Below are 17,971 nucleotides of genomic sequence, written 5' to 3'. Positions count from 1 at the left end.
TTGATTGCTTTTGTCATATCAACACAAAATTTTACTCCATTACAGGTGACATGATTGGGAACAAAAGCTATGGAGTTACCTAGGCTGAGAGTCTCACAATTTATCATAATCTATATCATTAAAAAAAATTAAAAGTTTTCTTCAAAACGATACCAAACATTTAACCCTCTGTTTTGTTGTGTTTTTTTGTTTTTGTAGAGTTATAAACCTTTAATTTTGGGCATGCCACTAAAACAGGAAATCTTTAAAAACACCTTTGAGCATAAAGGGTTCAAATAAATTTGAGTAAATAGGTTGTTACGTATAAAATTAAATCAACATTAACTGATCATTTGTATGATAATATATTTAACTAAGCCTTGAATAAATTCAATCAGATGATCCAACAAATCAGCAGAGTTCAATGTACATTTTGAATTTTTGAGGCATTTTTGTCAATTTTTTTCCTGTTTTGCATTTTTGCCTCGAGCCCCAATTAAATTCTGACTTTGGTCAATACATGAAAACCAGTTGTGAACCACTGATTTAGGATGTCTATTGTGTACAGTTTATTTAAAGAATTATAGGTCTGATCTGCACATACTTCTTGAGGTTTAACAGCTAGTTTCTCGAGAGCATTGTTGAAGATTTCAGGTTCAGGGATTCTGACACCAGCATGGCAAGATAGAACAACCAGGTCAAAATGGTTCTCCAGAACGGAGACAATCCTAGCGATATGGGCTCTTTGAGCAGTGTCATCCACCCAGACATTGGCCAAGACGCAGGTGGCAATGCCTTAAAAGAGAGAATCAAAGACTTGTTAAAGAGACAATGAAATACGTATTTTTCTTAAGAAATGCACTCTCCAGATGCAATGAGTTGAATCATGCAAAAGCAACATACCATGGCAACGAAGCACAGCTGCAGCATCAAGAAATGGCTTGTTGAATTCCACCTTCCTAATTTCATCGAAAAGTTTCTCAGCTGAGAACTGGGCAGGTAAAGACAAACCCTGATCTGCTGCCACCTTCTGACATTCAGCTTCAAACTCTGGAATCATCTGCAACAGGCAAACACATACTGAGTGATGTTGAGTAAATATTACTTTTGTTATACTGAATGCATGTTTTCAAGTCACAAAAGTGCTGTAATAGCTAAATGCACGTTGACCTAATCATTGCATATATACAATAAGCAGCTCAATTGGTAGAGCATGGTGCTAGCAATGCTGAATTCAACAGGTTCAATTCCCAGGGAACACAGAAAGTAATCAAATGTATGAATGCATGGCAAGTCGCAATGGATAAAAGTGTCTGCCAAATGCATATGCATGTAAAATGTAAATGCACGAATACATGGATCAACAAAAATTACCTGCGTTAGAGTAATCTTCCCTTTTTCTGCACGATACAGAGCATTCGTACTACCAAGTGTTGCAATTACATTTTTGAATAAACCCCTAGAACAAAACACATATTAAACCAGTAATTAAGTCAACATGAATTTTAACAGTTACTCTGATTAAATAAAGTGTATATTTAAATGTAAATATATTTAATATAAATGTAAAATAAAATAAAAAGTCGCATACCTTGAAATATCAAGCGTTTCCTCAAATTTCTGAAAAGTCTTGGAAAGGTGAGGGGTCACAACACCACCCCATAAACTAAACAAAACTGCCTTCTTCATTAGAACACAATTATGTTCAAGTCAGACTGTCAAAGAAAAAGACAAAATTTGACAAAAAGACAAAAAAGTTTGCATTTGAACAATCGTACTAAGTTTTAAGACAAAGTGCATTGCATAATGCTGCGCATTCCAAAACTGCAGCTCAGTACTAATATATTTAAAGTAATTAGTACTAAACTAATATGTGTACCTTTACTACGCTTTGGAACCAGAAGATCGATGAACAGCAAGCACGCACTACAGTTGTCAACAGCTAATGGTGTACTACAAGACGGGGTCTGCCCGTTTATAAACCCAGGAACAGTATCTCACTATCCGTTTATCAACTCAGGAACAGCCTCTCACTGGGCGAAAGTTCGTAAAAAGTAAATAAATAAAAAAAAAAACTAGACATACTATGGCGAAGACATGGTTAATGAATATTAAAAAGGTAGCGTGACGTAGCCTCCGTAGGAACATCTGATTGGCTTATTGATGGAACGTAGGCGTCATTGTCAGTTGGCCAAATAACGAATCCTGCTCTAGTGATGGCTTAGAACATGAATATTAATTAGATTACGTCTGGTCTCACCATTAGATAAACTTAATATTCATGAACTGATCCTTAGCCATAGTAAAACTCAAAGCGAGCGAGAATCGTGAACTTTAGTCAGTTACTTGATGACAACTAGATTGTTTTACCATCGGCCATACCGTTCAGTTTTTTGCATTGTTGTAAATAAAACAACACATTTACATTAATGATTAAATGTACCGTTTAATTTGTTATATACCATGAAAAATAACACTATCAGTTAATATTTCACAAAACTAATTGGCTAAAGCTCAGTGCTGGTACTAAAAAAATTATTTGCATAATAAAAATAATATTTGTAAATTGATTTTTTTCTATCAAAATAGGCTTATTATTTAGAATAACATTTCCCTCAAGAGCCTTTTTCATAAAGGTTTTAGCCTACCAAGACTTTTCCCAAACGTCAATCATCGGGCAGCAGGCGGTGCTTGGGTCTGATTGGCTATTTCTAGACATCGTACAATTTAATTATTTATTTAATTATTTTTATTTTGAGTAACACGTTCGGTCCTCTAGTACTAAACTGAAGATTCTGAAGGTGCAATCGAACTGTTGTACAATTGTCCACCCACTAAAGATCTATGGAGACGCACGGGAATATCATTGGCTGAATGTGACTCTCCATCAATCCATAAGTGAAGCTCACAGTCTGATTTCAGTGTCAGAAGACCATCAGAGCCACAGCATGACCATAGCATGACAACAACCATGACTAAATATCATACACATTTCTAGCGCAATTGGACCTCTGCATATCGATATGGGGCAAAATCATCCATTACTATTGTTTTTGAAGACTCTATTAGCGTTCTTTCTTATTGTGGGAAACGTTAAACCTGGTAAGCATGCTTTTTTTTTCTCCTTAGTTAAATTAGATTTGATTTATAATGCATTTCATGTTATGGAACAAAAATAATAATAATCTCATGTACACAGATTAGCTAAAATGATGTCTGAGATTCATGACAGTATTTTTATACACTGTGATGATAAAATCTAATCAAAAGTTTTAGATGTTGATAAAGCATTCAATACTAGTATCAGTATTTGATGCATCATGATTAAATTAATATGTAAAATCATACTTGATATATAACAAACATTCATAATGTATAGAATTACCTATATGTATGAACAATATAAAGTGTACTTACTGTATAATGCTATATGAGATCCAAAAGCATGAAACCACATAATAAAAAAAAAGGTTTAGGATATTGAAGGGGTAAAAAATACATTTTTTTGTCATATTTTTTTTTTTAAATCAAGTGCATGCTGATATTACAGCAAAACAGTGACATCATTTCATAATATATATACATACAATTAAAAAGGGAAAAAATGCAACAAATTTCACTTGTGGTCTCTGACTTTAGGACCCCACTGTATACTATTTAACATGCACAATAACTTTGTATTGTTTCTTGTCTCAATGTGACTCGACTCGCTTTCTATTTGGATTCTAAAAGGAAGTTTCCACCCTCTGCATCAAGAAAAAACACATAACAAATCACAGGAAGGCTGGAATAATTAAAGCTGACTGCAGTGATTAAAGAATGAATAGTAATTACAGTGAGGGGGCGGAGCCGCGTGACCATTTTACACAACCATAACTCAGTTAGTGTGAAGTGACCCCAAATGCCACGCATTCAATATTATTCATCCCCTACCTTTCTCCATTAAAGTATTAAATTACTTCAAATTGCTATGATGACCCAGAGGCATTAGAACTAAAAAGAAATGCCCTTTTGCCTTTTTAAGAGTGTAATAAATGTGAATAACATCAATATCAATCTCTTACAGTACTATCAGATGGTTGGATCCATGCGCATGCAGAGGACAAACTCTTTAAAAAACTCTTCATTGGTTATAATAAGTGGTCGAGACCCGTGCAAAACATCAGTGATGTTGTTATAGTCAAGTTTGGCCTCTCCATCGCCCAGCTTATTGATGTGGTAAGTTGCTATTTTGCATGTTTCTGATGTTACAATGGACTGCAATACAAAGAAATATGGTTATCCTTGAGTGGCAAACCAAAGCGAATTGAATGCATAGAAATTAATACCATCCTATATACCTTTTTATCACATGCAAATGTCAAGCCAAATCAAGTCATTTTATTTGTATAGCGCTTTTCACAACACATCCTTTCAAAGCTGCTTCATAGAAAGTTATACTGTAATATCTATAATGTCTTAGGAGTCATCATTGTGCAGTTTGATAAAAACGTGAATGTAAATTGTGCCTTAAATACAAAAGTAAAAGGCAGCTTGTGACAGTTCATTAGGTAAACTCCATCCTAAGTCCAAGGTTCAGGCAGTGGCCAGTGTAATATCCCATGTCTTGCAGTTGGAGTTAGCAATCATTTGATCCTCCTGAAGTCCATCATAATAAACTGAAGTAGTATCTGGCTGGCACAGGCTGCAGTTAGTAGTCAACCTGCAGCAGTGGTAGTCAAACATCAGGCAGAAGCTGGATGTGGCAGGTTCTGGTAACCTCGGGATATGTATCCTGAGGTTGAGACAGGGAAACAAATATAATAATATTAGTGTAGATGCCATTCACAACAGAATTATAGAAAGTTAGAAGTGTTTTTGGTTCTGGCACACCTAACTAATGCAGCATAAATACGAATTGATGGATTGATTAGGTTTAGGCCTGGCTTAATAGATGCTCCGAAGTTTAATACTTATGGATAGGCATGCATTGAGCAATAGTAATAGTGATGACAAACACCACTAATAAACGCTCTCTCGTGTTCCACTGACCTCTGTTTGAACCTGACTGTGTTTTTATGTGATTTATTGTTTGAATTTCTCTGATATTCTCACAGGATGAGAAGAATCAAATGATGACAACAAACGTTTGGCTGAAACAGGTGACACTATAACATTGAATTTGAGTGATCAGTACATCATATAGTGCTGTACTAGAGACAAATGACAGATACAATAACCATTTAACCTTCAAAAAGCCTTTATAGTGAAACCAAATGGTATAATTAGATTATGTAATGTATAGTAAAGCCATTAACCTGATAGTTAACCTTAACTAATTACTAGTTGGACACATGTACAACCACATGGAAAATGCATTCACTCAAATTTTCATTTAAGATCAATTTAATGCTCTTATGTTGCCACGTTTTACTTAATGCTGATCAAACACTTGATCTGGAAAATATTTGATGTTAATAAGAGGGCACATCACTTAAATCCAGTCTGACCTTGCTTTACAAAATATGTTAAAATACTGTATGTACTGTTTAATATTTTAGGGTCTTCCCATTGGAGAGAAATATCACCAATGGGAGCACATTAAATCTTGTTTCTTTCTCCTAGGCAGCAATAAGATTACATGGAGACATTTACTGGTCTTCTGCTTCTTAAGTGTTTGTCCTGATAAAAAGATCATAGTAATCACAAATGAGTCTCCTCTAGAGTTTCAAAATGCATTTTTAATTTCTCCTTTTTATTTTAGGAGAAACATCTAACATCTAGAGCTCCATTAAGTCTCCATTAAGTTAAATAGTATGAACTATGAAAGCACAACCTTTGAAGAATAAAAGATAAATTAGCTTTTTTGCACATATACTGTAGGTAAATGGAAGTGGATCGTAGTTCTAGCGGGAAGACCAGCGGGTGTACATCATCACATCATTAGCTGGGTAACTCCTAAGCCAATGCTTTATAAGTCCGCTCACAATCAATCACATTGCTGTTTCGGTGTGCTAACACTGCAACCTCCACCTCCCCACCACCACCAGTTGAGCCCTGTCCCGCAGGGGTGTAGGCTCCTCACCCCTGCCTCCTATCTCCGGCAGGACATGACGGTTCCCTCTGACTGCCGGACGGGGCCTACGCCAAAGAGAGAGATATCACCTCCCGTTTTACATCTATCAAATAAATGGCATCTCAAACTTCACTCAAGCCTGCGTGTCTTCCCGTTAGAACAATATTTACTTACGTATTTGGTAATATGTGATCAACTGTATGCACTCTCTGTCTTTGACCTTTATAGGAATGGAACGATTATAAACTGCGCTGGAACCCCTCTGATTATGATAATGTAACGTCCATTAGAGTCCCATCAGAGATGATATGGGTACCTGATATTGTCCTGTACAATAAGTAAGTGCTGCTCCTCATTGCTAAAGAGATTTGAAGATATGATGTAAAACACGTGACATATGCGTGATATTTTGTTGTCAAGGTGGTCCTGGATATTTTGACATTAAAGGTTATGGTTAAACTAACACAGTCTTGTTAAAATTATGAGATCAGAATGGCGGTCCAAGTCTTAATGGTTGTTAATACTGTATCTGCAGCTCATAGATCTAATGCTCGTATCTGATTTGATTGGTGTTTATGTAACATTAATATGTGAAATCAAAAAGACATGGCGTGAAATAAGATGTTAAGCACTGCGGTAGTTGTTTGAAAAAAAGTTGCACATTTTAATCTCCTTATAAAATGTCAAATGGCTTATCTATTTTTAGAAACACCAGGTCTGTCTATATCTAGGAGGCATGTTTGATATCAAATAAAGTGAAATTGAGGTCTCTTTGCATCGGTGGAGTCCTGAAGCAAAAAATGAGATTGCAGAAGATATTTGAAATAATTACTGCAATTACCGTGGAACATCTTCCTACAGTAATAAGGAAAGTCTTTACCTCAAATAGATCAAAGACACTTCCAATAATTCATCCATATTTTACACAAAGCACTTTTTAAAGGGTTCACATCTTTTTTTTAGCATTCTATCTTCTTCCCTGAGGTTTACATATAAATGTTTATGTCAAAAGAGTCATAAATAAGTTTTATATGACCATTTTACACCCTCTCGCTGACCCTCAACCATCAGCATTTGTGGCATAATGTTGATTACCAAATGAATCTGAGTCGTTTATTTTAAAATAACAAAACCAATAATGACGGTTACAGTAAAGCACTTACAATGGAAGTGAATGGGACCAGTCTATAAATGGTAAAATGCAGACTCCTTTGGATGTATGGCCAAAAGACATAAACATATTGCATGTTAACATGAATTTAATGTGATGTAATCTCTGCTCCACATCATTTTAGTGTGAAATAAATAATGCCGTTACATCACGTGGCAACAATATTGTAAAATTGGATATAACTTTATACAGAAAAGGTTAGTGATTTAATCACACTAAAAATAATTTTAGTGTGTAGTTAATAATCGGATTGGTGGGGGTGTATTGGGCTAAAGCACTGAACTGGAAATCAGAAGGTTGCTGGTTCGATCCCCACAGCCACCACCATTGTGTCCTTGAGCAAGGCACTTAACTCCAGGTTGCTCTGGGGGGGGATTGTCCCTGTAATAAGTGCACTGTAAGTCGCTTTGGTAAATGTAAAATCATGTTAACACATATAATGGTTACATAGTTTGGCTATACTTTTAAAACCATGTGTATTTTAGCATTTATCAACTGGCCCCATTCACTACAACTGTAAGTGCCTCACTGTAACCTCGATTTTTTTAGGTAAAAATGCATAAACCTTTTTTTTAGGTAAAAATGCTGTCAAATGTTTTCTCTTCGCATGTGAAATGTGCAATAGTGCTTTGCTACACTATAGGTTTGCTGATGTGACTGATATCGTTTTCACTGCATCTTCCTTTAATAACAGCCTCCTTAACCTCATGATATGACCATGATAGAAAGTTTTTGCATTCATTTGGTTTGCTTAGTTTGGATTATTAAAGGTTTTACTGCATGGTTTTAAATGGCCAAGATACTACAAGATAGACTGCAGTTTTCTGCTTTTTCGATAGTGCCGATGGCGAGTTTGCTGTGACTCACATGACCAAAGCCCACCTCTTCTATACGGGCAAGGTAAGCTGGGTTCCACCTGCCATCTACAAGAGCTCCTGCAGTATTGACGTTACCTTCTTCCCGTTTGACCAACAAAACTGCAAGATGAAGTTTGGTTCCTGGACCTACGACAAGGCCAAGATTGACCTCGAGCAAATCGAGAACACCGTAGACTTGAAGGACTACTGGGAGAGCGGAGAATGGGCCATCATCAATGCCGTGGGAACCTATAACACCAAAAAATATGACTGTTGCCATGAGATCTACCCAGACATCACCTTCTTCTTCATCATACGTCGTTTGCCTCTGTTCTACACCATTAACCTCATCATTCCATGCCTGCTCATCTCCTGCTTGACAGTGCTGGTATTCTACCTGCCTTCAGACTGTGGAGAGAAGATCACGTTGTGTATTTCCGTCCTCCTTTCCCTCACCGTCTTCCTTCTCCTCATCACAGAGATCATTCCTTCAACGTCTTTGGTCATTCCGTTGATTGGCGAGTACCTTCTCTTCACCATGATCTTCGTCACACTCTCTATAGTCATCACTGTATTTGTTCTGAACGTCCACCATCGTTCTCCAAGCACCCATAAAATGCCCCATTGGGTCAAGTCAGTATTTCTGGATCTCATCCCTCGCTGGCTTTTCATTCGACGCCCAGAACCCGATCAGAAGCACCAACGGTTGCGTGTTTTGCAGAAGAACAAGACTCCCAATCTCAGCACATTCAATAGCTGGTTGCAGCAGGAAACAGATGTAGATGGAAGGGGCTTTCAGGACATGGATTTTGGAGTAAAGATGGGTATACCATCCTCCATTTCTTGCCCGTCTGCCACGTCTCTGCATTTGTCTGAGCCTTTACTCCAGAAGTTGGAGCTTCAGCAGTTGGGAAACTTAGTGAACCTTTGCCAGCATCCAGCAAAGCTAACAAACCTGGTGTCAGACCCTAGCATAACCTTTTCACCTTGCGTCCTACAAGCTCTGGACGGGGTACGGTACATCGCTGATCACCTGCGTGCCGAGGATGAAGACTTTTCAGTGAGTGGACCACATTTGTTTGATTATATCATGCATTTTTGTCTTAGATGTTGTTTAGGCTGTATATTTTGCATTGCAAGCTATTGCTGAATTGGACATTTGCAATTGCAATAAGCCAGTTAATGAGATTTACTAAAGATTTGCACACCTGAAGAACTAGAATCAAACGGTTTTAGAGGCTGGTGTGTAAAATACAGTAAATTACATTCTCTTGTGATAGTGACACACCTGTAGATCAAATGCTAGAATTGCATAGCATTGTTTATCCTCCGCAATTCAGTTGCTAGCAGACGTCTCTTGTGACAATTAAATACCTGCTTAAGGGACCATTTTCTGTTTTGTTTCCAAACATCGAGTAATAAAATGTCTTTAGAGATTGGAGATATCAAGTCCACATCTGACTTTGAATGGAGTGCAGCATAAATCTTCCAGGGTGCCAACATATTTGCATGACACTACGCACCTGCATCTCCTCAAAATCGTTCTAAATTTTGGCACGAGTTTCCAAATTGCAAGTGCGACTTCAAGTGTCCCATTAGACTTTTCCAAGTATGTTGGAAAGGCAGACTCAGAGTCAAATGGAACGCAGCATAAAAGCCAAAAAACTCAAATTCTGAACCACCAACAAGTTTAAAATCAGCTAAATTACTTGATGTGACATGTTTAATTATGTCTTTGCATTAATCATTTAAAAAGCGCGAAACCCAATGGTGTGACCAGATATTCCTCAACTGCTATTGTCACAGTCCTCATAACAAATTTTTTGCATTTTTTGTCTCCGTTCTCTGTAATGGTGTCAGATTGTGCTGTCTGACCACTTCCTATTCCACACTATGTTTTCCTTTCGACAGGTCAAGGAGGACTGGAAATATGTGGCGATGGTGATTGACCGTATCTTCCTGTGGATGTTCATCATTGTGTGCCTACTGGGGACAGTTGGTCTCTTCTTGCCTCCCTGGATATCAGGAATGATCTGACTGCTTTAGGAACCAAGATACAGACCAAAATCAAGAGCCACGATAAAGATTTCCTTGATGGAAGCCAAGTACATTGGACATTTGATATATGAAAAGAGGTGATTTTATTTAATCTTTCTTTTACGTAACAACAGTAGATATCTGTTTGTTGTGGGTTTACTTGACACAGTTCATTTTCACAACACAAGAAACATGGCTCACTTCTCATTGAATACACTGACATTTAACACTATCTAACTGCACCCAATCCCAGTCATTTCCATGCATAAAGGCAAAGGCCTTCACAAGAGCAATATGCAAAATTAACCTTTAGAAAAAGCTTATGTGACCCTGACTGGTGGTAGTTCAATTCCGTTTAGTCTCTACCATTTATCCAAATGTTAAATGAACCGTAGATTACTTTTTGCACCGCTTTCAACAGCAATTATCTGCAAGGTCAGAAGGCAACTCTTATTTATTGCTAACTTTCCTCGTCTTTGAAATGCAATGCTTCTGAAATTAGGAGGGTTGTGTCATTATGCATGGCGGGTGTATGAACTGTGTAGGTCACGGATAAAATAGGAACTGAAAGTTGCTTAAATTACATTTATACTGTGAAATTCTGCTTGCCTTTACAGAAAAAAACAACAACACAAGTTCTGACAAACTAGCTGCAAATTTGCCATGCGTTATTTTCACATGTACATAAGCATGTCATTCACTGCAAATGTTTGCCAGAAGTTTGCAGCTCTTCACCGGTAGTGGTGAACCAGAAGCAAACCTTTGGTAACAATGGACAATTTGCCACAAGTTTACCACAAAGCTTATTTGCATGTGAAAATGATCAGTGTTGAGTTTGTGGCATTTTTGCAAGGGTGTCCGTTGAACTAAAAAGTATTGTGCAAAATTTCCCACTAAAGCCAAAATCTTAGATAGGAGAACCATTTGTCTTCTAAAATAAAGTATAAGTCATGACACAAAAATGTCTTTAATTGACTTTATTAATACAAATGACCTTTTGTTCCAGTTATATCCCTTATACTACTGTACAATGTTCATTTAATTTAGAGTTTAAATTTTATTTATGAAGTATAGCGGACATGATGCCTTCAATACAGGACTTTTGAGCACTTTGACCATTTCGCCGTCTGTCCAATGTCTTCGTTTTGACCAAAATACTGGACGTCCAGGCGCCATATTTGATTTTTGATGGGTGTGAAACCTTGGCTGTGAGGGATAGATTTAGTCTCTTCAATGGCATGCACTGCATAAAGTTCCAACATCACATCTATTTTTCGTAATGTTTTCTGGTGTTTTATTCTTCAACACTTGAAATAGTAGTACAGCCAATTGAAGAGACAGTGTAAAGAATATCGAGCCTTTCCCTGCCAGCCCCGTTGTTATTACCATTAGAAATTAAAAATGCCGCTGCTGTGAATAAGTAGGGAGTGTAGGGAATAGAAATGTGGAAATAAAAATGCAAAACTACCTTTCTCAAAGGAAAGAAAAATCACATATGAGACCTCACTGACGTCTTATTTATTTCTCCAAGTAGCAATAAAATGGAGAGCAAATGGAGACTACTCAGATATTTCTCCTGAAAAAGACCCCACACGAGTCACCCTTAGAGTTTCAGAAGTCTCAACCTGTGCTCAGATTTACAAAGAGAGCAAAGTCATCAATTAAAAGTCAGATATTTAAAAATGAACCCCAATACTTTATTAGCTAAAGACACGTCTTTTTCAAGATGCCCTTCCGTCTTTGTGTCATTCCTGGATGCGGTCGTTGGGCATGGTGCATGGGCGCTACCTCATGTGTCTGGGTAGTGACCACACCGAGGCAGCTTTTGTGGATGGTTCATGTTCTTAATGAGAGAACATAACCATGGCAACGGTGCGGTCGTGGCTTTCCTTCTTCCGGGGGAAAGCCACTCTAGCCGCCCCCGCGTTGCGCCTTCTACCCACGGGTATAGGGCCGGCACGGCAGTTGCTGAATGCGATTTTGGGAGCGGCATGCAAATTCTGTTCCACAATTCTCATTGGCCTTTTCTCAAAGGTAAGCGGTAACCAAGGCTCCCAAGAGAGACCCCTAGTGTCACTACATCGACACAATGTTTTTTGCTTTGCCATTATGGGGTATAGAGTGGAGTGGTGGTGGTGTAGTGGTCTAATGCACATAACTGGTAAACTGGTAATCAGAAGGTTGCTGGTTCTAACCCCACAGCCGCCACCATTGTGTCCTTGAGCAAGGCACTTAACTCCAGGTTGATCCGGGGGGATTGTCCCTGTAATAAGTGCTCTGTAAGTCGCTTTGGATAAAAGCGTCTGCCAAATGCATAAATGTAATGTAAATGTAAATGAATGTAGATTGATGTGAAAAAAATAATAATTTAAAGCATTTTAGCATAAGGCAGCAACATAACAAAATGTGAAGAAAATGAAGATTTGAACATGAATGAACATTTTTTAAATCCTTATCCAGTCATCACAAACAATTAAATCTGCACGACTAGTAAGAGTCAGAGATAATAATAACATTTTAATTAATTGGGCATTTTTGGGATAAAAAATGTGCTATACTATATAGAGATGCATATTAAAATTATTATACATTTATTTTCTAGAAATGTATTTTTGTTGATGTTTAGAGTAAAAATGCTTCGAGATGACAAAACTGCACAAGCTTGTTGTTTATTTCCACAAACATTCCGGACATCAAACTGACTTTTGAAATAAAAATGACCACAAGCATATTTCTCAATTTCACAACAATATTCAGAAGCATAAATAAAGCAAGTTGTGCCAGGTCATTTATAATTTAATTCATCCTCCATTCTACATTTTGCATTAACACACCCGTCCAGCATCCAGAGATCAGATCTACGGTGTGAGGGGTTTGGCTACATTGGCTCGTACTCTGGACTGGTCCACAGCGTCCAGCAGGTTTTTGGAGTCCATGGCGAGTGTGTGAGCGGCGGCCAGCATCTGTTTCTTACACTCGTCTTTCAGAGAAGTGATGGAGTTTTGCTGAGCCAGACGCATCTTACTGATCAACTCGGCCAGATCTTTATTCAACAGCTTCTGAGTTCCTTCAATCTGAGAGATGTAGAAGAGCAAGAAGAACTTGAATAAACTTCTAAACTAAACATCTAAATGTTTGCTGAGCTGGGTTGCTTTACTCTTGGTGACCTTTGAATCTACCAAAGGTTAAGGGTGTTTTACCTCAGATCTGACGGACTCGTGAAGAGTTGGTAGAATCTCTTCCACACTGTGGATTAGACTGCGCAGTGTCATCCCTACCGACTGGCAAATGAGAGAATAACAATCAGTCACTTATTGACACACTACCTTAATAACTTGTATATTTCTTAATCTTTTAGGCAGCACTAGATTTTCAGTTGCATAGCTGAACTCATCGAGACATTGAGTTCACGTACCTTCACAACGTTGACGTACTCGGAGGCCGGTAATGTGTTGACATCATTCTTTAGCTGAACCACCACCTTCACCATCTCCATGACATTATGGTAGACCATATCATTTGTACGGTCCAGTTCTGCTGTGGGAGCCGGCTGTGATGGTCAGAATAACTCTGTGTTAATATCAATTCATGTTCATTTAAAACAAGGGTCCAAAAACAACTTAAAAAATCCTGCTCACAGGTTATATTTACCTTGATTTTTCTTTGTTATGTCTCAATATTTAATCTCAAGCATGCTCTTCATTGACTCTTTTGTCCACTCGGTTAACAAGCACACTTACTTTTAAAAATAAAAACTTTATTAGGGACAAATTTTTGTGGGACAGTCGTCATTTTTATTTTTAAAAAATATATATATTTTCAGAATAATTATTGAAATGGTTTATGTCTATTTCACATTCTGTTTAGATAATGATAGTTTTAAACATGTATTTTTTTGTACAACATATTTTCATATTGAAACTCTGGGACAAAGCTTAAACAATAACATCTGTACATAAAAAAATGCCTTAAAAGGAACTGATAAATGTTTCTAAATCATAGAGACCTTCATATCACAAAACTAATTTGGAAGAATAACAAAAATAAACTGTATATTTGGATTTGAATAATTTTTCCTCTTTAGCCAATTTTATTAAAAGTAGTAAAACTTTTTTTTTCTAGACTGTTTATATTTTATTTGTATTGCTCAAATTGCTCAGATAAGATACTCATTGTACATTGCAATATTATTAACCCTTGTGTGTCAATTTAAAAAGTTACTCAGAGGTCTTTAGCATCAGAAAACTGCCATAATAATCCTATATATTTATATTATTTTCCACTTTCAATTATTTATTTTTTTAACCAACATCAATCCTGATCATAACTACCAAATATTGATACATTTTCAGGATTTTAACCCTTTAAATGCCAGTTTGTTTATGTAATGCCACTGTTGTTTTTATTATTATATATACAACTATTTTCCATATACTAAATGCTAAGGGGATGTTGGGGTGGGGGGTGGTTATCACAGTCTAGAATATGTCAATGATTAGCAACAATACTGATTTTGATGCATTATAATTTTTTGTACAGTCAGATTAAAAAAAACATACATAATATTTACATAATGCTAATGTTGTTTTTCAGTCACTCTCACACATACACACACACACACACACACACAAGTTTTGCGGCATCGTTTATTCAATTGGTCTGCAGTGCTCTATAATATAGCAAACCGAATATAGGGGAAAAGCTTGTATTTGCTCCATATGCTAAACATGAGAGAAATGGCGCCATCTGGTGGAAAGTATAAAATATGTACATTTTGAAGCCAGGGCTCTGGAATGAAAGCATATCATTTAATTCATGATTTTATGGCACTGGGATCAAATATTGCAGTTTTAAAGTGTTTCAATGTTGGACATTTTTGTCCTGAAGGTCCTGAGTGTGACTATTTTGTGTACACGGTGTATTATAGGAAATATCAAACTTTCCCCCAAAATACACACCTTTGGCAAAATTTGTGCTGTTGGAACTAACAGCAAAAATGAAAAAGACAAAAATGTCCCAAATGTCACACAAGGGTTAAATTAATTCTGTTTTTATTTGCATTTGGTGTAAAACTACTGCTACCACTGCATAACTTTGAGACAAAATGTAGTTTATTTTTTCAACTTTATCGAGGCTGGGTAGGTTGTGTGAAGGTTGTACAGGAATACAGGAAAAAGCCCTTCGTTCATCCTCTCTCTACCGAGCCATTATCAATCTGAGCTCACAAGGCCCAAAGCTCATCACGGTTGAGTCACAGAGCTCTCAGTAAAACCTGCCACTTTGATTGCTGCCATCTGCTTGCCTGGAAACTTCCAAAGACTGACTAACACCTTGAACTCTGCGGGTTCAAAGAGATCAGAAGACTCCGCGGCCTTTCACCCCATCCCTAACTATATAACAGAGCAATTACCTGAGCGGACACCCGCGGGGGCTTCTCTGGGGGACCTTGGAAATGAGCTGAGAGAGAAATGCAGGGTGAAACGTTTTGAATAAAGATGTAAAAAGTACATTACAAATAACTTAAATATGTTGATGAACATATAATGTAGGTTTAAGGATATTCAAATTAAAACCTGTCCTTGTACAGAAAAGAGTTCTCAAAATTTCTACTTTTAAACAACAGCATGTGGGTTTGGAACTATATGAGGGTGAGTAAATCATTTTTGGTGTAAACTGTTTCTTTAAGAATAGATTTGAGCTGTTATTTTCTTGATTTAACATGATGTGCAATCGTGTGTTATAAAACAAACTGACCTTGGTCTGTCTTGTTTTCTGACATCTAAAATGTAAAAAGAAAGGAGACATAAACCGTGTAGAACAAACAAGTGTCATGATGGGGAAAAAGACAATGACATTTTAAAAGCGACTTTCAGTATTTTGTATATTACCACTTTGGCCAGTGTGTCATCATTGGCAAATGGATCCTGAAAAAGACACGGAGAAATGCAAAAAAGGTGCTGAAATTCACGTTTTCATTTCATTTCAACATGAAATGGCTTTTGCAACACACTTGACTTCCATAGACAAGCAAGCAGAAGAAATGTGAAAACAAACCAAAACATCGATTTGATGAAAAACATTGAGGAATACCGTCGCCGATCAGTAGTGTTTTTGGTCGAACATAAAACTAAAGGTAAGCTTACACATTGCACTTTTTTTTCCTTTTGTAAAAATTATTTTTGTGATATGCAAAATAATTTCTTAATCAGTATCTTTTTGTTTAGTTTCAAATAAACATATCTAAACTTTCTTAAAAACAATATATATATATATATCCATCCATCATCAATCGCTTATCCTGTGTACAGGGTCGTGGGGGCTGGAGCCTATCCCAGCTAACATTGGGCTGAAAGGCGGGGACACCCTGGACAGGTCAGCCAGTCCATCGTGAGGGCCACACATAGACAGACATATATATATATATATATATATATATATATATATATATATATATATATATATATATATATATTTATTTTAATTATCTGAGATGTAAACTTTTATGCTAAAAACAATAAAAAATAATTGGCCACACTCAACAAATATTTTTGCATATTTTTTAAGATTTTTAAAACACGAATTCATCCAATTGAATTGTGTCATTTTTTTTTTATTTATTTTTTTTTTTACATAAAATAAAACTAAAAATATACATTTTTTTTTAATTTTATTCGGTTAAATATTCCTCAATTCAATCTGATGGAATTTTGTTATGAAACTAAAATAAATATATAATAAGTAAATAAATCATAAATATTATTTATTTTTGTCTTTTTTGTGTGTAATGAAGTAAGAATAATAAACAATATACTATCTGAAAATAAGCCTTAATATCTTATCAAATAATGTTTCAGGTTAATTGATCTTTTATGAAGAATGTTTAGATAAGTTTACTCAAAAACAACACAAAGATTTAGAGATTATTTTTAGCCGTATCATCTTTATGTCTCCTGGTGACAATTTGCATGTGGATAATATATGTAAATGAGGTTATGCAGAGTAAAAACAGGTGTTGTCATCTCTATACATATATTTCAGGGAGGAGACCTGAAGTGGGGAACAAAGACTTCTGGGATTTATAAAGTGAACTTTGCATGGGTTCTGGCATAAGCATGCACACTTTAAGAATGAAATCTATGCCAAGTTGACTTAAAATTGACTTTAAATAACCCTGTCATTTTACATGTGGTTTTAAGTTTTACCGTGCATAATCGCACCAAAGGAGATGACATTTTGCTGGAATACATTTTTTCGATCCGGCATCCCCTTGAGAGCATCAAGGCTCCATGTGTCAAGAGCACATGAGCAAATGCTGCACTTTGACAACACACTACTATAAACTAACCAGAAGCTTCTCTTCTTTCTCCAACCACTGGTTGTCCTCCAGCATTTCCTGTTTCTGTCTCTTTAAAGTCGCCTGCACATGCTGTCGCTCCAATTCCCACAGATGCTGGGCATCTTCCTTACTGCTGGGCTCCAAAAACCCCCGTTCCTACACAAACACACATAAACACTCACTGACTGCAATCCAGGGGTATCGTGAAAGATAAGTGAGCAACCTGAGACATTAAATCCATATTCCAGGTTACATACGACTTCAACATTATGGACAGCATTTCTAGCATGTAACAAAATGTATTATAGTATAGAAATGGATTTATATTGAAAGTTTATATAAGATATATTCAAATACGCAAGTCGACTTTGTCATTCAAAGTGCGCCATGAGAGTGGGCGGTCGCTGCAGAGCTCTTTTGGTGCACTTTGTTCGCTGCGATTCTCTAATTGGTGGATCGTTTCCCTTTAGGATCATGGGTAGTGCAGTTCATCATTTAGAAACCTACAATTAAACACGATTTTTAAAAATGAAAGA

At 36.7% G+C, this 17,971-nt stretch overlaps 3 protein-coding genes across 3 annotated transcripts in view; 1 reads left to right on the top strand and 2 right to left on the bottom strand.

Moving 5' to 3' along the window:
• ephx2 (epoxide hydrolase 2, cytoplasmic) overlaps nucleotides 1–2,004 on the bottom strand; it is a 30,272-nt gene extending 28,268 nt beyond the window's left edge. Inside the window, exons 1-5 of the mRNA XM_052146159.1 lie at nucleotides 1,859–2,004; nucleotides 1,571–1,694; nucleotides 1,354–1,438; nucleotides 883–1,039; nucleotides 584–774 (exon numbers count right to left, since the gene is read on the bottom strand). Coding sequence (XP_052002119.1) covers nucleotides 584–774; nucleotides 883–1,039; nucleotides 1,354–1,438; nucleotides 1,571–1,668 — 531 coding nt within the window. The 5' untranslated portion in view covers nucleotides 1,669–1,694; nucleotides 1,859–2,004. The remainder of the gene's footprint in view (nucleotides 1–583; nucleotides 775–882; nucleotides 1,040–1,353; nucleotides 1,439–1,570; nucleotides 1,695–1,858) is intronic.
• A 918-nt stretch (nucleotides 2,005–2,922) lies between these two features.
• Nucleotides 2,923–11,563, top strand: chrna2a (cholinergic receptor, nicotinic, alpha 2a (neuronal)). The gene is made up of 6 exons (XM_052146163.1): nucleotides 2,923–3,081; nucleotides 4,046–4,197; nucleotides 5,076–5,120; nucleotides 6,263–6,372; nucleotides 8,045–9,122; nucleotides 9,974–11,563. The coding sequence occupies exons 1-6, from the start codon at nucleotides 3,003–3,005 to the stop codon at nucleotides 10,097–10,099; spliced, it is 1,590 nt and encodes a 529-aa protein (XP_052002123.1). The 5' UTR covers nucleotides 2,923–3,002; the 3' UTR covers nucleotides 10,100–11,563.
• Nucleotides 11,564–12,731: 1,168 nt separating this feature from the next.
• Nucleotides 12,732–17,971, bottom strand: part of LOC127657391 (protein-tyrosine kinase 2-beta-like) — a 27,281-nt gene continuing 22,041 nt past the window's right edge. The window contains exons 25-31 of the mRNA XM_052146154.1: nucleotides 17,445–17,591; nucleotides 15,988–16,023; nucleotides 15,854–15,878; nucleotides 15,510–15,556; nucleotides 13,515–13,649; nucleotides 13,300–13,380; nucleotides 12,732–13,173 (exon numbers count right to left, since the gene is read on the bottom strand). Coding sequence (XP_052002114.1) covers nucleotides 12,958–13,173; nucleotides 13,300–13,380; nucleotides 13,515–13,649; nucleotides 15,510–15,556; nucleotides 15,854–15,878; nucleotides 15,988–16,023; nucleotides 17,445–17,591 — 687 coding nt within the window. The 3' untranslated portion in view covers nucleotides 12,732–12,957. The remainder of the gene's footprint in view (nucleotides 13,174–13,299; nucleotides 13,381–13,514; nucleotides 13,650–15,509; nucleotides 15,557–15,853; nucleotides 15,879–15,987; nucleotides 16,024–17,444; nucleotides 17,592–17,971) is intronic.

This window comes from Xyrauchen texanus, chromosome 16 (assembly GCF_025860055.1).
Source record: "Xyrauchen texanus isolate HMW12.3.18 chromosome 16, RBS_HiC_50CHRs, whole genome shotgun sequence".
In the NCBI taxonomy this organism is placed as follows: domain Eukaryota; kingdom Metazoa; phylum Chordata; class Actinopteri; order Cypriniformes; family Catostomidae; genus Xyrauchen; species Xyrauchen texanus.
Note: the sequence above shows the minus strand (reverse complement) of the source record. Positions and strands in the feature narration are given on the sequence as shown.